This window comes from Centropristis striata, chromosome 5 (genome assembly GCF_030273125.1).
Source record: "Centropristis striata isolate RG_2023a ecotype Rhode Island chromosome 5, C.striata_1.0, whole genome shotgun sequence".
NCBI classification, from domain to species: Eukaryota; Metazoa; Chordata; class Actinopteri; order Perciformes; family Serranidae; genus Centropristis; species Centropristis striata.
The window spans coordinates 9,962,942-9,981,172 of NC_081521.1; the positions used below are offsets into that span (position 1 = coordinate 9,962,942).

Genomic DNA, 18,231 nt, shown 5'->3' on the forward strand with positions numbered 1-18,231 from the left:
AACACACTGTTAAGGGTCAATGTACTAAAACAAAAATGTAAACACCAATGTGGTACAAACTTGTTATTTGTAATGTAGCCACACCCTAAAGCATACGGTTGTATTATTTATTATACTTAAAATGTGACCATAATTTATCATCATACTGTTTTAAAGAAGACTTTAAAGTAGCAATTGAGAGCATAAACTCATTATGAACATGATTACAGAGGTAATAAATCAAGTGAGAAGTAGAGTCATTTTCTCATTGACTTGAAAAAAATGGACAAGTTTGTAAAATGTTATGTCATGTCATGTTATCAGGTCTGATTTATGTTTGTGTTAGAGTATTTGATCCTCCAAGTGAGCGCTTTTCTTTGTTTGTACTTTGATTGTCGATGTGAGTGAATTTTTTTTGATTGCTTTTTCACCAAGTAAAGGCTTTTGTTATACCATCTACAGCCTGTGAGTCATGCATTTGAGTCTACCAGTTCTGTATCACAGTCGTTACACCCATAACCATCAGCCATACTGCAGAGTTTCTGTGAGAGTTGCCGTAACACTTTGTATTAACACAGAATGGTGGTTGATTGCAGATTCGGATCCTATATCTGATATCTAGCCATTTTCCATGGTTTTCTTGATAAAAACCAAAATCATTATCAAGACAGATAGATATCAGCTCTTAAATTAAACTCTTACGAACTATTTTGTTATCGTTATAGTTGTCCAAACAAATGTTTAGTTGTTCCAGCCATTAAAACGAACAAGAAATTGAAGAAAACAAGGGTGGTCTAATCATTTTTTTCCATGACTGTATAGATATAATTGCAGATTGTAAGTGACGTCTCTGTCATTCTGTCCTTTCAGTTCAGGCTACCTTAAAATATATATACCAATGTAGATTGCGCAGATAAATAAGACAAAATATGAATGTAAGTGAAGAAGGATGAACAGCTTTGTGTGTGTGTGAGATGAAATGTATGTGAGTGCTGCATTTGGTTTTGTGTGTGTGTGTGTGTGTGTGTGTGTGTGTGTGTGCACATTTGTGACAAATAATCTGATAATGAAATGATGTGGCTGAGCACATAATTTCATCTCAAGTCGGTCTTCTCTGAGTTGCTTCTAATTTCAATTTACATGCAGACATCAAGTTGTTGAGCACTCATCATGAAGTACGGACAAGGTTGGGGTGCAAAATTAGAGAGGCGATGAAGAAGAGATGGACTGATAGAGTGCGTAGGTGCACAGAGAAATGTACACGGACACAAAGTGACAAATACTGTGTAGCTTCTGCATGTATGTGAGTGAGCAGAGAGGAATCACCTGGCTTGTTTTAAAATGAAAAGGAATCTGCTTCTACTCCTATAATTTTATAATGGTAAGTTTGGTAATCTTTATTTTAATTAAACCTTAATTTGTTCAGGAGGTCTCACTGGTCTCACAGGTTTGACTTTTCCTCTTCTTTTGGGATTAAAACTTACTGTAAGACATTGTTTACCTCCTGGCTGCAACCAAAAAGCTGTGAAAGCTTGAAGTATGTGCTCCAAATGTAAAATATTCATTGAACTTGTTTAACTTTATAACTATAGTTACTTTTATTTTGTAAATCCCCGTTGCTGCGTATTTCTGTAAAATGTCTATTGCGCTCCTGTTGTTATTTGTAATGGTGCACTTTGCTAATAAAGGTGACTTTAAAAATCCTCTTTTTGGCCATATATACATGTGAGAATGACCACAATTACGGCTGGATAGTACAGCAAAGAATGATCCAAGGCAGGTTTGCGGTGGGTCACAGAGACAATTCTTTATTGAACCATGACAGCATAGAGTCATCAGTACAAAAGCCCCCCCAGTTGTTAAAATGGCTCCTATTTATAGGGTGTCCCAGCTAATGACTGAGGGAGATTCCATCTACCGGGATCCACTGCCCAACAACATGCTGAACCCACCATCTTATTAATACATTCACCCAAACCTCATCAATACTCTATATACACCCCATTTACATCTGCTTAACAAAGAAAATACACACATCCAAATCATCTGCTAAAATACAACACAGACATCTCTTTCACCCCCACACCAATTTACACTTGGTTGCCCCCGGAACTACAAAAGCAGTGTCCGTTGCCTGGGGAAGCCTTTTGCCTGCACACCTTACAGACAAAGACTGGTGAGTACTCAATACACTTGGCTTATTCAATGCATTCATACATTTTAATTAGGCACATTTAACCTCATGTCCCTCTGCTCTAGGTGAAACTGCGTGGCCCACACAGCACCAGCAAACCAAGACCTGACAAAGGACAACAAGTATGGTTAAAAGATATTCAATAAATATGATAAATATATCTATACCAATGTGCAAAACACTGTTAAAATGTATTGTGCAAATCTCCAATAAAGTGCTGTTGCTCCTCTTAAAGTGTCTGTGCAACTATTAAAGTGCATATGTAGTCACACTCAGTCTAAAGTGCGTGGTGCCATGTGTGCAAGCCAGGTGACAATGTGCTCTTCGTCACAATACACTACCGGTCAAAAGTTTTAGAACACCACAATTTTTCCAGTTTATTGAAATTAAAGCAGTTCAAGTCAAATGAACAGCTTACAAAGGTAAGTGGTGAACTGCCAGAGGTAAATAAAAAAAGGTACGGATAACCAAAACTGAAAAGTAATGTACATTTCAGAATTATACAAGTAGGCCTTTTTCAGGGAACAAGAAATGGGTTAACAACTTAACTCTATGGAGTCTTGGGCTATTTTATCCATTTTTTAATTCTTTCATGTCTTTGTAAGTCATTTTGTGTCTTTTTTTTGGTAATTTTGTGTCTTTTGGTGTCTTTTTTTGGTCATTTTGTGTCTTTTTTTTGGTCATTTTGTGTCTTTTTTCAGTCCTTTAGTCCAACATAAAATGTGATTTTGAATCTTTTTTTTACTTTCAAAACACTATCATGCTCAATCAAGAATAAGGAGTACACTGAGACATTAAACTGCATAATTTTCAATTACATTCTGGAAAAGTTGGTGTGTTCTAAAACTTTTGTGTTATTTAAATGACGCTTGTTTCCAGCCGCCACATTTATCAACAGCCGATCATTCTTACGCCTGGATTCCACTGGATGCGTAACGGCTGCAGATCCGTCGTCGGAGCTGTTACGCACCCATTATAATCAATGTGTGAGATTCCACCGACTGCAGATCTGCTGCGTAATGAGTCCGACAACGCAGGGCCATCCGACAGCCCTCGCAACACTTCCGCAGAGCTTCTATTTTTGTCGGACAACGGAGCACTACGCATAAATTCAGCACAGAGCAGATCGTTCGGGACAGGAAGTCTTGCACAGACACAAAATAAAACACTGGTATATTTTCAAAATAAAATACCTCAGGTTCGCTAACGAGGTCGGCCAGCTCGTTAACAAGCCGGCCGACCTCGTTAGCGCTCGTTAAGACGGAGTCGCTGGATTTGTCTCCAGTCATTAACGAGGAGATGTTGATTATCTTCCAGTTATATCAATTGATTAGGCGTGAATTCGCGAGATCTCGTGCGTCCTCGGGACTCTGTGTCGGAGCTGTCCGCAACAGCTCCGTCACAGACGGATCCGGTGGGTGTTGACGGACTGCGTAGATACGCAGCCGTTGCGGACAGACCCCTGTCGGAGTCGTTACGCATCCAGTGGAATCCAGGCGTTACACTGTGATTGGAGAGATACGATTGTTTGATAAATCACACGTGAACCCGTAGGAGGAAATCTACGCTCAGATCTGCGCTGGTTTCTACGCTCGTTTGGTAAATGAGGGCCACTGAGAGCAGGATCTCTTTTGCATGACACCTGAGAATAAATTATATAAACAACCATTCAGTGGCCGGTGGAAATCAGGCTTTAGTGTCTGCAATGCTGTTCTGCATCAAATGGCTTTCCATTGAGATAATGAATTGAAGTAGGACATTAATAGGTGTTTGCTCTGCATACATTTAGTCTTTTTGGAGCTAAGAAGAGCTTTACAGACACCTGAGGTCATTAAAAGCAGACTGTAACCCACAGAGGACATAAAGGAATACAAGATTGTATCATCAGCATAGAAATTACCATTCAAATCCATAGTTGAATTATACATTTTATGTGTAGAGAAAATGCTAGAATTAAAGCTGTTATTCTTGGGGCACCTTAATCAGCCATTTAAGGAAAAGTTGTCAGTAGAATCATCAAACCTATCAATGTAATTTGATTGGTAAGACTAATGCAAAGACTTAGAGTTGAAACAGACATCTTTTTAATCCTTACCGCTCTATACCCTCCATTATAGTTAACCAGATGCTTTCAGAATCCACAGCCAACTACCAACCACACAACCTGATATTGTTTCTGTATTTCTGTAAGGGAAACAAAGAGCCGCATGCAGAAACATTTTTGTATTTGTATCATCACTTTCTCGTACCTTTAAATTACTTTGTTGTAGCTCTGGCTTCACTTTCTAGCCGCTAAAACTAGTTAATGGTAGCATTATTAACATGGCTATCACTAGCAGCCTGGCTACTGTTCAAAGCGAGAGAAAAAATGTAATTATCCCAATATGAACCCCGATATCAGTGCTATGATTCCATTGTTTGGCTTTCCTGTACCTGTAGATAACGACCGGATATTCTGGATTTCTCTTTCTTTCTTTTTTTTACTTGCTTCTCAGTGAAAAGCTCTCTGGTAAGCTTCTATTGTGAAGAATGGATGTGGTTAAGTTTTAATGCAATGCTGTTGACACTGTACCTTATTGGATCAGACTATAGAGCCTACAGGGTATTTATATTGTATTATCTTCGTATACATAGATGAAACTCATAAGCACTTTCTTTGGGCCTGTAAATGGAGCCTTAATTTCCCTGGAGGATCGTATCATAGCAGACAGAATGCATTGTAAAAACAAGGCCTACAGAGTACCATGTTATTATGTTATAGCCATTAAATTACATTACATAACTAATTCTGAGTCCTGCCACATCCAGAAGTACTCAGACGATACTGCTATTGTGGCGTGTATCAGGAATAGACAGGAATCTGAATATAGGGATCTGATAAAAGCCTTCAGTGACTGGAGTCACAAGAACTATCTCCTACTGAACACCTCAAAGACAAAGGAAATGATCAGAGATTTCTGCAGGTTCAAGCCTTCCTTCAGCCAGTGAATACCTGTGTGGTGGACATGGAGGTGGTGCCAAGTTCTAACGCCTGGATTCCACTGGATGCGTAACGACTCCGACAGGGGTCTGTCCGCAACGACTGCGTATCTACGCAGTCCGTCAACACCCACCGGATCCGTCTGTGTCGGAGCTGTTGCGGACAGCTCCGACACAGAGTCCCGAGGACGCACGAGATCTCGCAAATTCACGCCTAATCAATTGATATAACTGGAAGATAATCAACATCTCCTCGTTAATGACTGGAGACAAATCCAGCGACTCCGTCTTAACGAGCGCTAACGAGGTCGGCCGGCTTGTTAACGAGCCGGCCGACCTCGTTAGCGAACCCGAGGTATTTTATTTTGAAAATATACCGGTGTTTTATTTTGTGTCTGTGCAAGACTTCCTGTCCCGAACGATCTGCTCTGTGCTGAATTTATGCGTAGTGCTCCGTCGTCCGACAAAAATAGAAGCTCTGCGCAAGTGTTGCGAGGGCTGTCGGATGGCCCTGCGTTGTCGGACTCATTACGCAGCGGATCTGCAGTCGGTGGAATCTCACACATTGATTATAATGGGTGCGTAACGGCTCCGACGACGGATCTGCAGCCGTTACGCATCCAGTGGAATCCAGGCGTAAGTATCTAGGGCACGCATGGGCAACTTAAATGCTGGAGGGGGCCACAATTTTTCATCAACACTACCAGAGGGCCACATATAGGACCGTGCACTTAACCAGATATGATGAAACTGCAATTTTAATTAAAAATTTAAGTGCAGTAACTTAACATATTTCATGCTCAAATGCATGTATAACAGTATAAATAGGAATACAAAAGGTTTGAAGCAAATAAAAAATAACCACTTACTTTGATTTATTAATTTTTTTCAGTGCAAGAACAGCAGACCAACATTAATTGCTAGAAGTAATTTTGTGCATTTTTACACTGAACTTTTAACATTTCATGCTCAAATGCATGTAGTTGTACTGAGGGCCACTTCAAGTGAGGGTGCTGGCCGTATTCGGCCCCCGGGCCTCCAGTTGCCAATCCCTGGTCTAGGTGTATACCTGGTTAATAAGTTGGACTGGTCCCTAAACACAGACGCTCTCTACAAAAAGGGGCAGAGCCGCCTCTTTTTCTTCTTGAAGCTCAGATCTCTGGACATGTGTAGTAAGATACTGCAGATGTTTTATCAGTCTGTGGTGGTAGTGTGTTGTTTTATGCTGCAGTCTGCTGGGGAGGCAGCATCAGACACAGAGAGATGATCAGACTGGTCTAAAGAGCTGGTTCTGTGGTTGGGGCCAAGTTGGACCCACTGGAGGAGGTGGTGGAGACAGGCACTGTCAGGATGTTCGATGTAGGGCTGGCCATATATCGATATAAAAAATATATCCATATATTTTTAAATGTGATATGGAACTAGATCATATTGCATATATAGATTATACATTGATATCGTTCAAGTTTGCACTGTGATCCTTGCTTCAGGCAAGCTGCAGCTTTTATTTAAGATATTTTTTAATTTAGTGTGCACTTTACGGAGCTTTGATTTAAAAAAAAAAAAAAAAAAGGTACTCCTGTTGTTTTACAGTATTAATGTTCACTTAAATAAACGGTTCCAATAAAACTACTTGTGACATGTCATATTTGACTTTGACTGAACATTTGCTCTCACTTTGCGATAAAAATATCAGGATATAGTATCGGGATATGACTTTTGGTCCATATCGCCCAGCCCTAGTTTGAGTCCATCCTGAAATACCCAGATCATCTGTTACACAAAACCTTTAATTAATTTTTAATTTAATTTTATTTAAATTTTTATTTGATTTGATTAAAGCAACAAACTTGTCCAATGTCACTTTAACCTTTCATCCTAACATGTACTGTATACATTGATGCCCTATGTATATTTAAGGATGTATTCTCTCTTTTATTATCCAAGTCAAAGGCAGAGGGTTGTAAATGTGCTATAAACTAGCTATGACTATGACTCACAAGCCAAAAATATCCCCATGGATTAGATGGTGAGCCAGGCTCACAGCTGACACTCGCACAGAGAAAAACATAACATATCTACCTCTTTTTCTCTCACTCTCCTTCACATTTGCACGTTACTAAACACACACACACACACACACACACACACACACACACACACACACACACACACACACACACACACACGCATCCATTTCATTCTTGTATCTCATTCAATTCACTTTTTCTTTTCTCTTTCTGTTGTCCCCTGCTGGATTTCTGTCTGTCTCAGCAGGAAAAAAATGGTGTTTTCTCTCTCACACACACACACACATACAAACACACAGAGAGAGACCCTGGTTGAGATAATAGTTAGGCTGCTAATAATCTCAAAAAAGTCCCCAAATTATTCTATACTATCTCAATCTAATGCATTAATGATTTATAGACGACAAAATGCATGTATCAACTCTGATTGAATTGTATTCGTATAATAATTCCCATTCATTCTGTTGTGTTTGTAGTGAGACACATTTTTGCAGGAATCTGCAGGAATCTGCTAATAGATTTTATTCTATAACTATTTACTAAGTTTGTATGTGCAAATCTTGCTGATGCACACATATGCAAAGAAAAAAGAATCAATGTTTGTTTAACAAGCATGTCATCAAGAAGGCTGACAACTGATTAATTTGTAGCATTGCTCCGTGTCTCTTCACTGTATTTACTTTAACAAATGCAGCTCAGTCAAGTAGAAAATGGAAAGTTAATGGGAAATTGATTTGATTTGTGTGTGTGAGCATGTGTTTGGTGTGTGAGGTGTTTTAATACAGTTGTGCTGTTTGATTAAATATTAACAGTGAAGACAACTTCAACTTCTGAGTGCTGAGGCCTTTTTATTATCAGATGAGCCGACTGTAAGTCTAATAATCCTCCTTTACTGTTAAAATAAAAAATAAAATTAACAAAACTGTAAAAAATCAGGCACCAAAAGTTTGCGGTCGTATTAAAGTAAAAATAACAATAATAATAAAATTAAGTTATTTTACATATTTATGGGTTTTAAAAAATAGACATTTACTATACTATACTGCCCTACAAAATCTAACTAACTACAGTAATTACACAAAGGGTGAAACTGAGAAAAACTGCTTATTTCTACATGTATCGATGATGTCATTTTTATGCTAAAAAAATCATGACAATTTATTTGAGCTTTGACCCCAAAAATGTAGTTACTGCACTCTGGTTTTGCTGTAAAAGGTTCTAATAGTAATGATAAACAGAGTGCAGTAACTACAATGTCATCGTCTTCTTTCAGCTTTTATATTTTGTTTTCAGTAAATAAAAATTTTCAAATTGATTTTGTTATAAGTGTATTTAAAAGTATTTAACAACTCTATTCAAAGATTTGTCTATTTTAGACTTAATATTATAAAGTAATGTTATATTTTAGTCCTAATATAATTTTATCACTTTTTTACTTCATCACTATCTAGATAATAATTTGTCTTTCAAATAAACTTAAAATTTCTATTATTTTTGTCTTCACTAGTAAACTTAGGTTTTAACACAGTGGGGCAGAGCCATTGTAAGGTATGTCCATTAATAGATAAAAGGTGCTACAGCATTGGAAATCGATTACAGGATGACCTGGATTGTTATTCTGTCTCTCTCCCTTTGGTTTACTTCTGGGGTCAAAGCACAGCGCTGTGAATAAACGAGAGAGAAGAGCAAACTGAAAAAGGGAAAGGAAAGAGGTGCTGACCTAGACCACCAGCTGCGATTACCCTTCCTCCCAGGCATCCTGCCACAAAGTCAGCCCTCTTCTCCCTCATCCTGGATGTTCGGCTGGGTTTGATCCAGATACCTGCCAGAGGTGAGAAGACAGACTGTCAGTCATGTTCAACCAGGTCATTCAACCACAGCAGATAATGGAAGTTCGGAATTTAAAGAAAAACACACAGCAGTATTTTGACACGCAAACATAACTTCCATATATTTATTAAAACTCTTTCAAACCCTCCCTCTGGTGTAATTTGTCAATTTTATATTTCACATTTTTGTCTGACAATCATGGGTGTTGTTTTTTTAGTCATAAATTTGGTGGTGGGGTCAATTTTCATTGCATTTCTCGCAATTTACCACAAAAGGCTACCTTACTTTTTTTTTTAACACATTAAAAGGCGAGAAATAACCAGTATAATTGCAGAATTTTAACCCTCTATGGTATGCATGATGCCAGTTAGGGAAACAATGTTTGGAGTGTTTTTTTGTCTTAAAATAGACTAAATAAACATAATCTGAAGACATTTTATATATATATATATATTTTTTTTTTTGGAAGTTTTTGGGGTTTGTTGTCTGTAGGCAACATTGTACCATAACGGTGAAGTGAAAGAGGGTTTTTTTTTCTCAATTTGAACATTATCTTTTGAATAGACGTGTAAAAGATTCAGTAGCTTTATATTTTAAAACATCATAAAAGGAACTTTTTCAAACCGGTTTCTTGTCTGGAGTAGCAATTTTTTATGGCACAAAATGGCAAAGCTGTTTCCTTTGGAAAAGTCTGCAAAATAGGGTTTCAGTATGGCCTACTGGAGGTCATGTGACAAATTAAAGCATTACTAGTGATTCCCTATACTCTTCCCTCTTTTTTAAAGTGTCGCATCACTCAAAAAGATGCATTGTAGAAATTTGACAGGCCAAAAATTGTACCATAGAGGGTTAACTCTTAAACTATTAAATTGACAATGAAATTGGTGTTGATAAAAACATGTACATCACTTAGTGTAATACAAGTTGTATCAGGATCATTTTGTTAGTTACCAGATGAAAAAGCAACAGCACAAGTTTTATATAGCATAAGTTTCAATGGAAAATAATTCATTGTAATGTTAACTACAGTGCTCTGTTGCCTCACGGACGGGATTTGAAACTGCGGAAAACAGAGCAGAAAGCCAGAAAGATTAGCATGAGTCCGTCATGAGAAAAAAAGTTCTAAACCAGACTGTAACACAAAAAACTAAGTCTTAACTTTCCGCACGGATATGAAAAAAGTAACGCACGTGCAAACAGAAACGTGGCGGAACTGTCTGTTGGGATTTTGCTTTTGCTCGTTAGAAATAATTTGACATATGGCAGCAATTTATGGATTATTATACTAAATATAACCCCATGAAAAATGAACAAATGGAAATTTAGGAAAATTTGACATCCTTCGAGTTGTATTATTAATATTTAAATCTTTTATATTTGTAAACCTTATTTTTGTTTTGATATTTGATTTGACTCCACCTAGGTTTTTTTTGTTGTTGTTTTTGTTTTGTTTGTTTTGTATTTGTTTTTTGTGGGTTTTTTTTTTTATTGCTTTTATTTTTCTACTATAATTCTGTTCTGTCGTGTTGATTTTAAGCATAAATGAACATGTACATTCTTTATTTTTGTATGTGAACGAAAGAAAAAAAAACAATAAAGAGAAGTTTGCAAAAAAAAAAGAAATCATTTGACACACAGCTAAAGTTAGCTCGACAGTTAGCCTGCCCCGGAGCAGGCTAGTTCGGCAGTATACGTATTACCATGGTTACACTACTGACTACATACGTAAATATGTGTTGTTTTGGGGGGAGGACAGGTGGTCTCACAAACTGAGCAGAACCTAACAAGAACAATGTAAAACTGTGATTCCAAAAACTTGAGTCACTTGAAAAACTTAATTCGTGACACTAGCATTAGCCTCATATGACACCGTATGTGGAAGACGAAAAAAGAATGAGTGGAAGAAGAGAAAAAATAAATGGAGTGTATTATAGAGAGACCATTTGACAGCACAACATGGTTCGCCTCAGGACCTCCGTCACTCCCCACCTTCCCCATCCCTCTTTCTCTGGCTGGAAACAGACTTCCCAACAGCAGAATAAATAATAAATGTGGGACAGGGATACTTAGTGACATATCCCATGTCTCACTCCTCCACATTTACTCTGCAAAGAACCTCAGCAAGGGAAATGAGCTGCAAATTCAGGCAAATGAAACAAAATACACTACAGCACAAGCATTAAAAATGTGCTGCATAGACATAATGTAAATGAATGCATAACACTGCAAATTATCAGATGTTAAGTATCCATCACTGTGGATTGTGGTCTTTTCTTCCCCGTAGTGCTGCAGCCTACCAGTCTTACACTGTGGCTTTTCCCTCGTGGATAAAAAAAACATGGATTTTGAAAGATGTGAGGAATATTTCTTTTTCATCCCGAGTGGAAATTACACCCTACAGCACTGAGGATTGTAGAAGTACAGTTTTGATTTGTTCAATGGCAATGTTTTCTCTACAGTTGTGTCCTAAATTAAAAATTGTACCCAATGGCTCTCTAGCAGGAAAGTCAGGGGATCACCAAAGTGAGCAGATTTCATCTCGAGAGAAATGTCTGTACAAAATTTCTTGGCAATCCATCCGATAAATCTTTCATCCATCCTACATGGTTTGAATGCAGTTAAGTCGTTTTGAACAAAAGTGCCAAATTAATGTATGAAGGATTAGGGTATTTAGCTTAGCTTAACAGCTGTAACTGAAGTGTTTGTTAAAAAAAAACTTCAGTGACTTTGCAGAAGAGTGTCACACTGCGGTGAGGTGGTGTTTTATTTTGTGTTCTGCTCTTGTTATTTCCTGTTTTAATTTGAAATAGTAACTCTCCTCTGGTTTCAGGTCACTTACCCCTACCCCTTGTGTCATCTGTCTGATTGTCTCCCCTAATTACTGATTGTGTTCACCTGGTGCTCCCTTCCCTCCATGTGTTCCAATAGTCTGTGTTCACCTGGTGCTCCCTTCCCTCCATGTGTTCCAATAGTCTGTGTTCACCTGGTGCTCCATTCCCTCCATGTGTTCCAATAGTCTGTGTTCTCCTGGTGCTCCCTTCCTTCCATGTGTTCCAATAGTCTATGTTTACCTGGTGCTCCCTTCCCTCCATGTGTTCCAATATTCTGTGTTCACCAGGTGCTCCCTTCCCTCCATGTGTTCCAATAGTCTGTGTTCACCTGGTGCTCCCTTCCCTCCATGTGTTCCAATAGTCTGTGTTCACCTGGTGCTCCCTTCCCTCCATGTGTTCCAATAGTCTGTGTTCACCTGGTGCTCCCTTCCCTCCATGTGTTCCAATAGTCTGTGTTCACCTGGTGCTCCCTTCCCTCCATGTGTTCCAATAGTCTGTGTTCACCTGGTGCTCCCTTCCCTCCATGTGTTCCTATAGTCTGTGTTCGCCTGGTGCTCCCTTTCCTCCATGTGTTCCTATAGTCTGTGTTCACCTGGTGCTCCCTTCCCTCCATGTGTTCCTATAGTCTGTGTTCACCTGGTGCTCCCTTCCCTCCATGTGTTCCAATAGTCTGTGTTCTCCTGGTGCTCCCTTCCCTCCATGTGTTCCAATAGTCTGTGTTTTCCCTTGTCTTGGTCCAGTGTGTTTGACTCCATCACCATACCAGCCACTTATCTCCTTCTTGCCACAGCTTGTCTTGTTTTTCGCCCTTTTGGTTTCCTCGCAAAAGTAATTTTTCTTTGTAATTTATTAGTTAAGCGCAGTTCTTAGTTTCACAGTTTTTTTGAGTCAGCCGATTTGTTTTTCCCCCTTTTGGAGTGATTTTGTGTTCTTTATTATTTTTCCCCCTTTAGTCCTCAACACTGAATGTTGGTTTAAAAAATGGGACATGAACAGCGGTCTCCTGATTCAAAGTCTTGTGTTTGTTTAACCCATCCATCCACCCCGACCATTTCCCTACGTGGACGTTGTCTCTCTTTATACTAAGTCACCTGACTTCCTCTTTTGCTTTCATCTTAATGACTACGGCCACTGAAGGCCGCAACCTCACAATAAACATAAATATGAGTTGTTATGAGATCTTTTTAGGGTTATATATACACTTCTGAACAAAATCTTAAGACCGGGGGTAAATTTCCAAGTATTCTCATTTCGCGTTGGTGGTTGGTAGAGCTTTGAAATGCAAAAAGAATAAACAGGAGCAAGAGACAAAAAAAAAATAGAGTAGGCAATTTATTGAAAACTGCATTTAAACTCAAACAGGCTGTTCAGCAGCAAATCAAAAGTTTAAGACCATAGCCCAAAAAAATAAATATATTAAGCCACCCTTGCTAAATTCTAGCTAGAGTTCTCTATTGACCTACTGATCCTCACTTTAACCCTCACACATGGTCATGAGCTCTGGATAGCATATCCAAGTGGATAAACCCAACCTCCCCAGGGTTTCTCTGAGTCCCTCAGAGTCAAGCTGTGACTCCCTGACACTGAGAGGAGCAGTCTGACCTTGTTGCCTTCCTGTCAAAGTAGATTAATCCAAGAACTAAGAACTTGGATCTTTCACTTAAGTAAAAGCAGCAAAACAACAATGTAAATAGAGTTCATTACAAGTAATGTCTTGCATTCAAAACCTTATTTTTAAAAAAAAAACATAAGTATTTGGAAAAAAATCTACCTTCGGGTATCAAAGTAAATCATTAATGGCAAAGTATGTAGCATTGGGACAACCTGGTCTCACAGAAATCCGTGAGCCACGGATTTCCCTTAACTCAAAATCCGTGGAATAGCCACGGAATCGCTCAAATTTCCGTGAAACTGACACGGATTTCACTACAATGCAAGTTAATGACAGTCATATCCCGTGGCTATTGGTTTGTTCCAAGTCACGTGACTTTCAAGGTCCCAGCGGTCAGAACAAAAAACATGGCGGACAGTTCTCTCATTTTTTGTGAAAAATCAATATTTTGACTTAGTTTCTGCATAAAAATGGATTTTGATCACATTTGTAGCGAGAAATATATGTTTTATTTTTTTAAATATTCACTCAGTGAATGTACATAATCACTTTGTATGTTGGCCACGGGATATGACTGTCATTAACTTGCATTGTAGCGAAATCCGTGTCAGTTTCACGGAAATTTGAGCGAATCCGTGGCTATTCCACGGATTTTGAGTTAAGCGAAATCCGTGGCTATGTCACGGATTTCTGTGAGATCATGTTGCATTGGGAAGTTGTCTACATGAAGCTTCTTTTCAATTAACACTTAAAGTTACACTGAGAAATTTATCAGATCTGTAACTGATCTTTTATAAGTTACATCCAATAAACCATTAATTTCCTTTGAATCAGACACTGGTGAACCTGTAGCTTAACAATTTTGCTATACTTTTGGGTAGTCTAATCTAAAATTGTAAAATCTCAAAATTATACTTCAGTACAGTGCTGTTTCTTTCCAGCACTGCCTGTTACCATAGCTACCCAAACAGAAGCATAATAGCAGATAGACATATCGATCAGTCAATAGATTGATGGGTGGACAAATGAATTGTCATTTGACAACACACTAAGCTAAGTTTCACATTGTCACACAGGTGCAGGTCACTAAATAGTCACCAGAGAGCATTTATCTCACCCAACAGTGCCACCTGACAGGGTACATCTACTGCAGCCAAGTCTCCCAGCACTGGGAAACAGACAGAATGCCAACTTCCACTTTGCATGAAACACAAAGTACGACAGAGGCAGGAGAGTCAGCTGATAAAGTACCATTTAGTTTTTGAAAGGCAATTTCTGTGTTAACAGCACTTTCTGAGCTGCTGTTAAAATTGCTAAGCATCAGAAAATTTAAAAGAAACAACTTTAGTGGAATTTTTTCATTTCTGTTTGTCGGCAAAAATAACAGGCAGGCATGAGAAGATAAAGAGAGAAAAGAGGAATAAAATTGAAGGAATAAACACATTTTCACAGATGTTCATAAAAAGGTACAAATAGTACATTTGATTTCATGCAATTTCTCCTCTCCTCTCTTCTCCTTTTAACAAATGTTCATAAGCAAGATACAAATAGTACATTTGATTTCATGCATTTTTTCCTCTCCTTTCATTGTTTGCATGAAATCAAATGTACTAGTTGTATTTTCCTTTTGAATGCTTGTTAAAAGGAGAAGAGAGGAGAAATTGCATGAAATCAAATGTATTATTTGTATCTTATAAGTTATGGTTTTCAAGGTCCCTTTATTCACCAATCATCACAGGGTAAACAAAACAATTCTTGCACAACAAAAACAAACAAAACTAAAGGAAAAACCAACCAAAAACAGAAAACTATTTTTGATCAAAAATGAATGTTCAGTTCTCCGCCCCTCCCAACAGAGCAAACAAAACACCCCTAACAGCCAACATCCGACCGAAGCCCTGCACATTGTTCATCATGTGGTAGTAGACATGCTCCACCCTCAGTCTGGCCTTCAGCAGTGCCTTCAGGATCAGGACCGGCTCCACACTGCTGACACTTGAGCTTGCTTCCTGCATGTCAGCCAAATGGCCAACTTTGCACAGCCTGATAAAAAGTTCACCACGTTGTGGACAGTCTTTTTCCAGACTGTGTATTTGGGCCCAAAAACAAACAAATCAAAAGAAAGACTCTTCCCCAAAAGCCTGATACCACCTTTTTAAAAGCTGGACCTAGATGCGTTCTGTATCTGTTTGTAGCTATTGCACCATGTTTGATCCTCCACTGGAGGTCCACTGTCCGTTTTTCAACTGGCAGCTTGTACAGAGACCACCATTGGCTTTTTGGTGAAACGTCTGGGCCAAAAAACTGCTTCACCCCTGCCAGATAACGCAGGTTCAGGACCTTCACACATATCTGACTTTTTTTTCTGCATCCTCAAACTTGAACATACCGGAGACGGTGATCCGCATGGAGGGAACTGACAGCGGGGACACCTGCACGTAAAACATCCCCAATGAACACGCCACTCTCAATCAGCTGATTGACATGAGACACATCTTTCAACAACACAACCACTGCTCTGTTCATTCTGGATGCATACACAAGTTTATCATGTCCTACCTGCTCACTGACAGCCAGAAGAACCTCCTCCACAGTAGTGTTACTATCTGACGGGACTATCTGTACTCCCTGCCCGATAGATGGAGGTGGCGCCTCGGAGGACGGCATTCCTCCCGAAAAAAAACACCAGCCACAAGCTAATCAGTCGGCAAAACACTCAACAAAAGTATTAAAAACTTATCTGATCATGTACAAAGGACAATGACGAGAAAGGGGAATAAAATCTGAAAATCAGGTACAGAAAAACCAAATGAAACTTTACGAGAGGTGACAAATGTGTTGCAGAGCTGCTGTAGTGCTGGCTGTAGGGAAAGCAGCTAAATGCTAATCTCTGAGTCAGAGGAGGGGAAGGCAGAGCCGCCAGCAGCTCACTAATAGATATGCTGGCTGCAACAGATCAGCTATTCAGCCATGGAAAAAGGAAAGGACAGATAACATGCAAATATAGTGCCAATATACGGGAGGAGAGGACTGAGGAGCTGAGCTTTCAAACAAGCATGCAAGCTTGTAACTTTTGCTGTTTTGCTCTTTTTCCTGCTGCTGTCTGTAGATAAAGAAATGGCAGAAATAGGCATGACAGTGTTGTGTCTGTGTTCAGTTGATCCTCTGCACTTTCTCTCTGATTGACTGATTTGTGTGTCTGTGTTTGTTTATTTCTTAATGTTTAAAGTTTAAAGCGGTTAAGGATAATGAATGAATGAATGCTCTAGAGTAGGCTCTTAATTTTTAATGAATAATCAAGCTAGCTAACTAGTGGTAGCAGTAGCTGATGACATTGCATAATTCTGGCTTCCAAGCTATTCTACACATGGGATGGCTTCAAAAAACCCAATAGCAACAATGATAAACTAAGATGGCTTGAAAACCTGGAGCCCACAAACCAATTGGTGAGATCACAGTTACTACCGCCACTATTTCTATACATCAATATAGTCAGGCGGCTTAGCTAAATAAAGGGGACACGCTGGACAAATTTTTTCCACATACTCTCTATCACCATAGGTTTCAATTTTTGGTAGGAGCCACTTCATCAAGATTGCGGATCGGAGATGGCAGCCATATGAAGTCTATGAGAAATGCTATATCTTCCAAGCCACTTAAAAGGTCAATCTTGGTGTCAAAATCTACATTTTCTGGGTCAAGAAATCATTTAAAGCTATTGAGAACATCACTAGATGCTTATTTGATCAAATAGATATGTTCATTTTCACCCAGACTGGTAGGTCTTCAAGTGCTGCAGCAGGGAATCCTAAATTGAAAATGTTTGAAATCTATGTTCACGGGAGAGTGAGGTTTAGCTGCCATGTACACTGCTCAAAAAAATCGAGGGAACGCTTTCATCTCATGTCAGATCTTGATCAACAAATTATTTACAGTGAGTCATCTAGTGATATTCTCAATAGCTTTAAATGATTCCTTGACCCAGAAAATATAGATTTTGACACCAAGATTGACCTTCTAAGTGGCTTGGAAGATTTATTGTTTCTCATAGACTTTATATGGCTGCCATCTCCGATCCGCAATCTTGATGAAGTTTCTCCTACCAAAAATTGAAACCTATGGTGATAGAGAGCATGTGGAGAAATGTTGGTGCTTTTGTCCGGCGTGTCCCCTTTCTTCTCAAATCTGGTCCTAAGCCGCCTGACTAATAGGAAAACCCAGCACATGGCCCCAAAGAGTATATGAAGCAGGTGATAACCAAAATTTTGCACTGTGGGTGCAATGGAAGCATTTGCACCCTTGTAGTACCGGGCCTGATCACCTTTATCAAACGAGAGTGTGAGAGAGAAGAGAAACGCTTTGAGCCTGTCACATGTGTATTCTGACACACAGCCTCTCACAAAGCTTCTCAAGCAGAAAGATTCCAAGAGACAGAGCGAACCCTTCTCTACATACAAAAAGGAAAACTCACGTGCAGCATTTTTCACTCCTGCTTTAATCTATTAGAGGACAAAGGAGCTGCTTTAAGGAGGGACCGCTGCCATTTATCAGCACAAATGATGAATGCTGTTGGCCCCAGCCAACTACAAAGTTTGGGGAAAAGAAATAAACAGGCAATTATTCACTTTGGCCAACTATCCTCTGGTTCCTGTGAGACTAAGTGACTGCAAGGACTGCACACACAGACAGTTCACACACACGTCAGTCTGTGGTGGGTGAGGGCTGGTGAGTTGAGTGACGTGTGGGTCAGATATGTGTCGGGTGGACTCAGCTGGA

General features: G+C 39.1%; 1 protein-coding gene and 1 long non-coding RNA gene across 2 annotated transcripts in view; one reads left to right on the forward strand and one right to left on the reverse strand.

Annotated features, from left to right (window-relative positions):
* LOC131971174 (kelch domain-containing protein 8B-like) overlaps window positions 1–18,231 on the reverse strand; it is a 234,620-nt gene that overhangs the window by 10,658 nt on the left and 205,731 nt on the right. Inside the window, exon 4 of the mRNA XM_059332498.1 lies at window positions 8,903–9,004. Within this exon, the coding sequence (XP_059188481.1) occupies window positions 8,903–9,004 (102 nt within the window). The remainder of the gene's footprint in view (window positions 1–8,902; window positions 9,005–18,231) is intronic.
* LOC131971176 (uncharacterized) lies at window positions 2,125–2,407 on the forward strand. The gene is made up of 2 exons (XR_009394359.1): window positions 2,125–2,155; window positions 2,239–2,407. It is a non-coding gene; the product is annotated as an uncharacterized LOC131971176 (long non-coding RNA).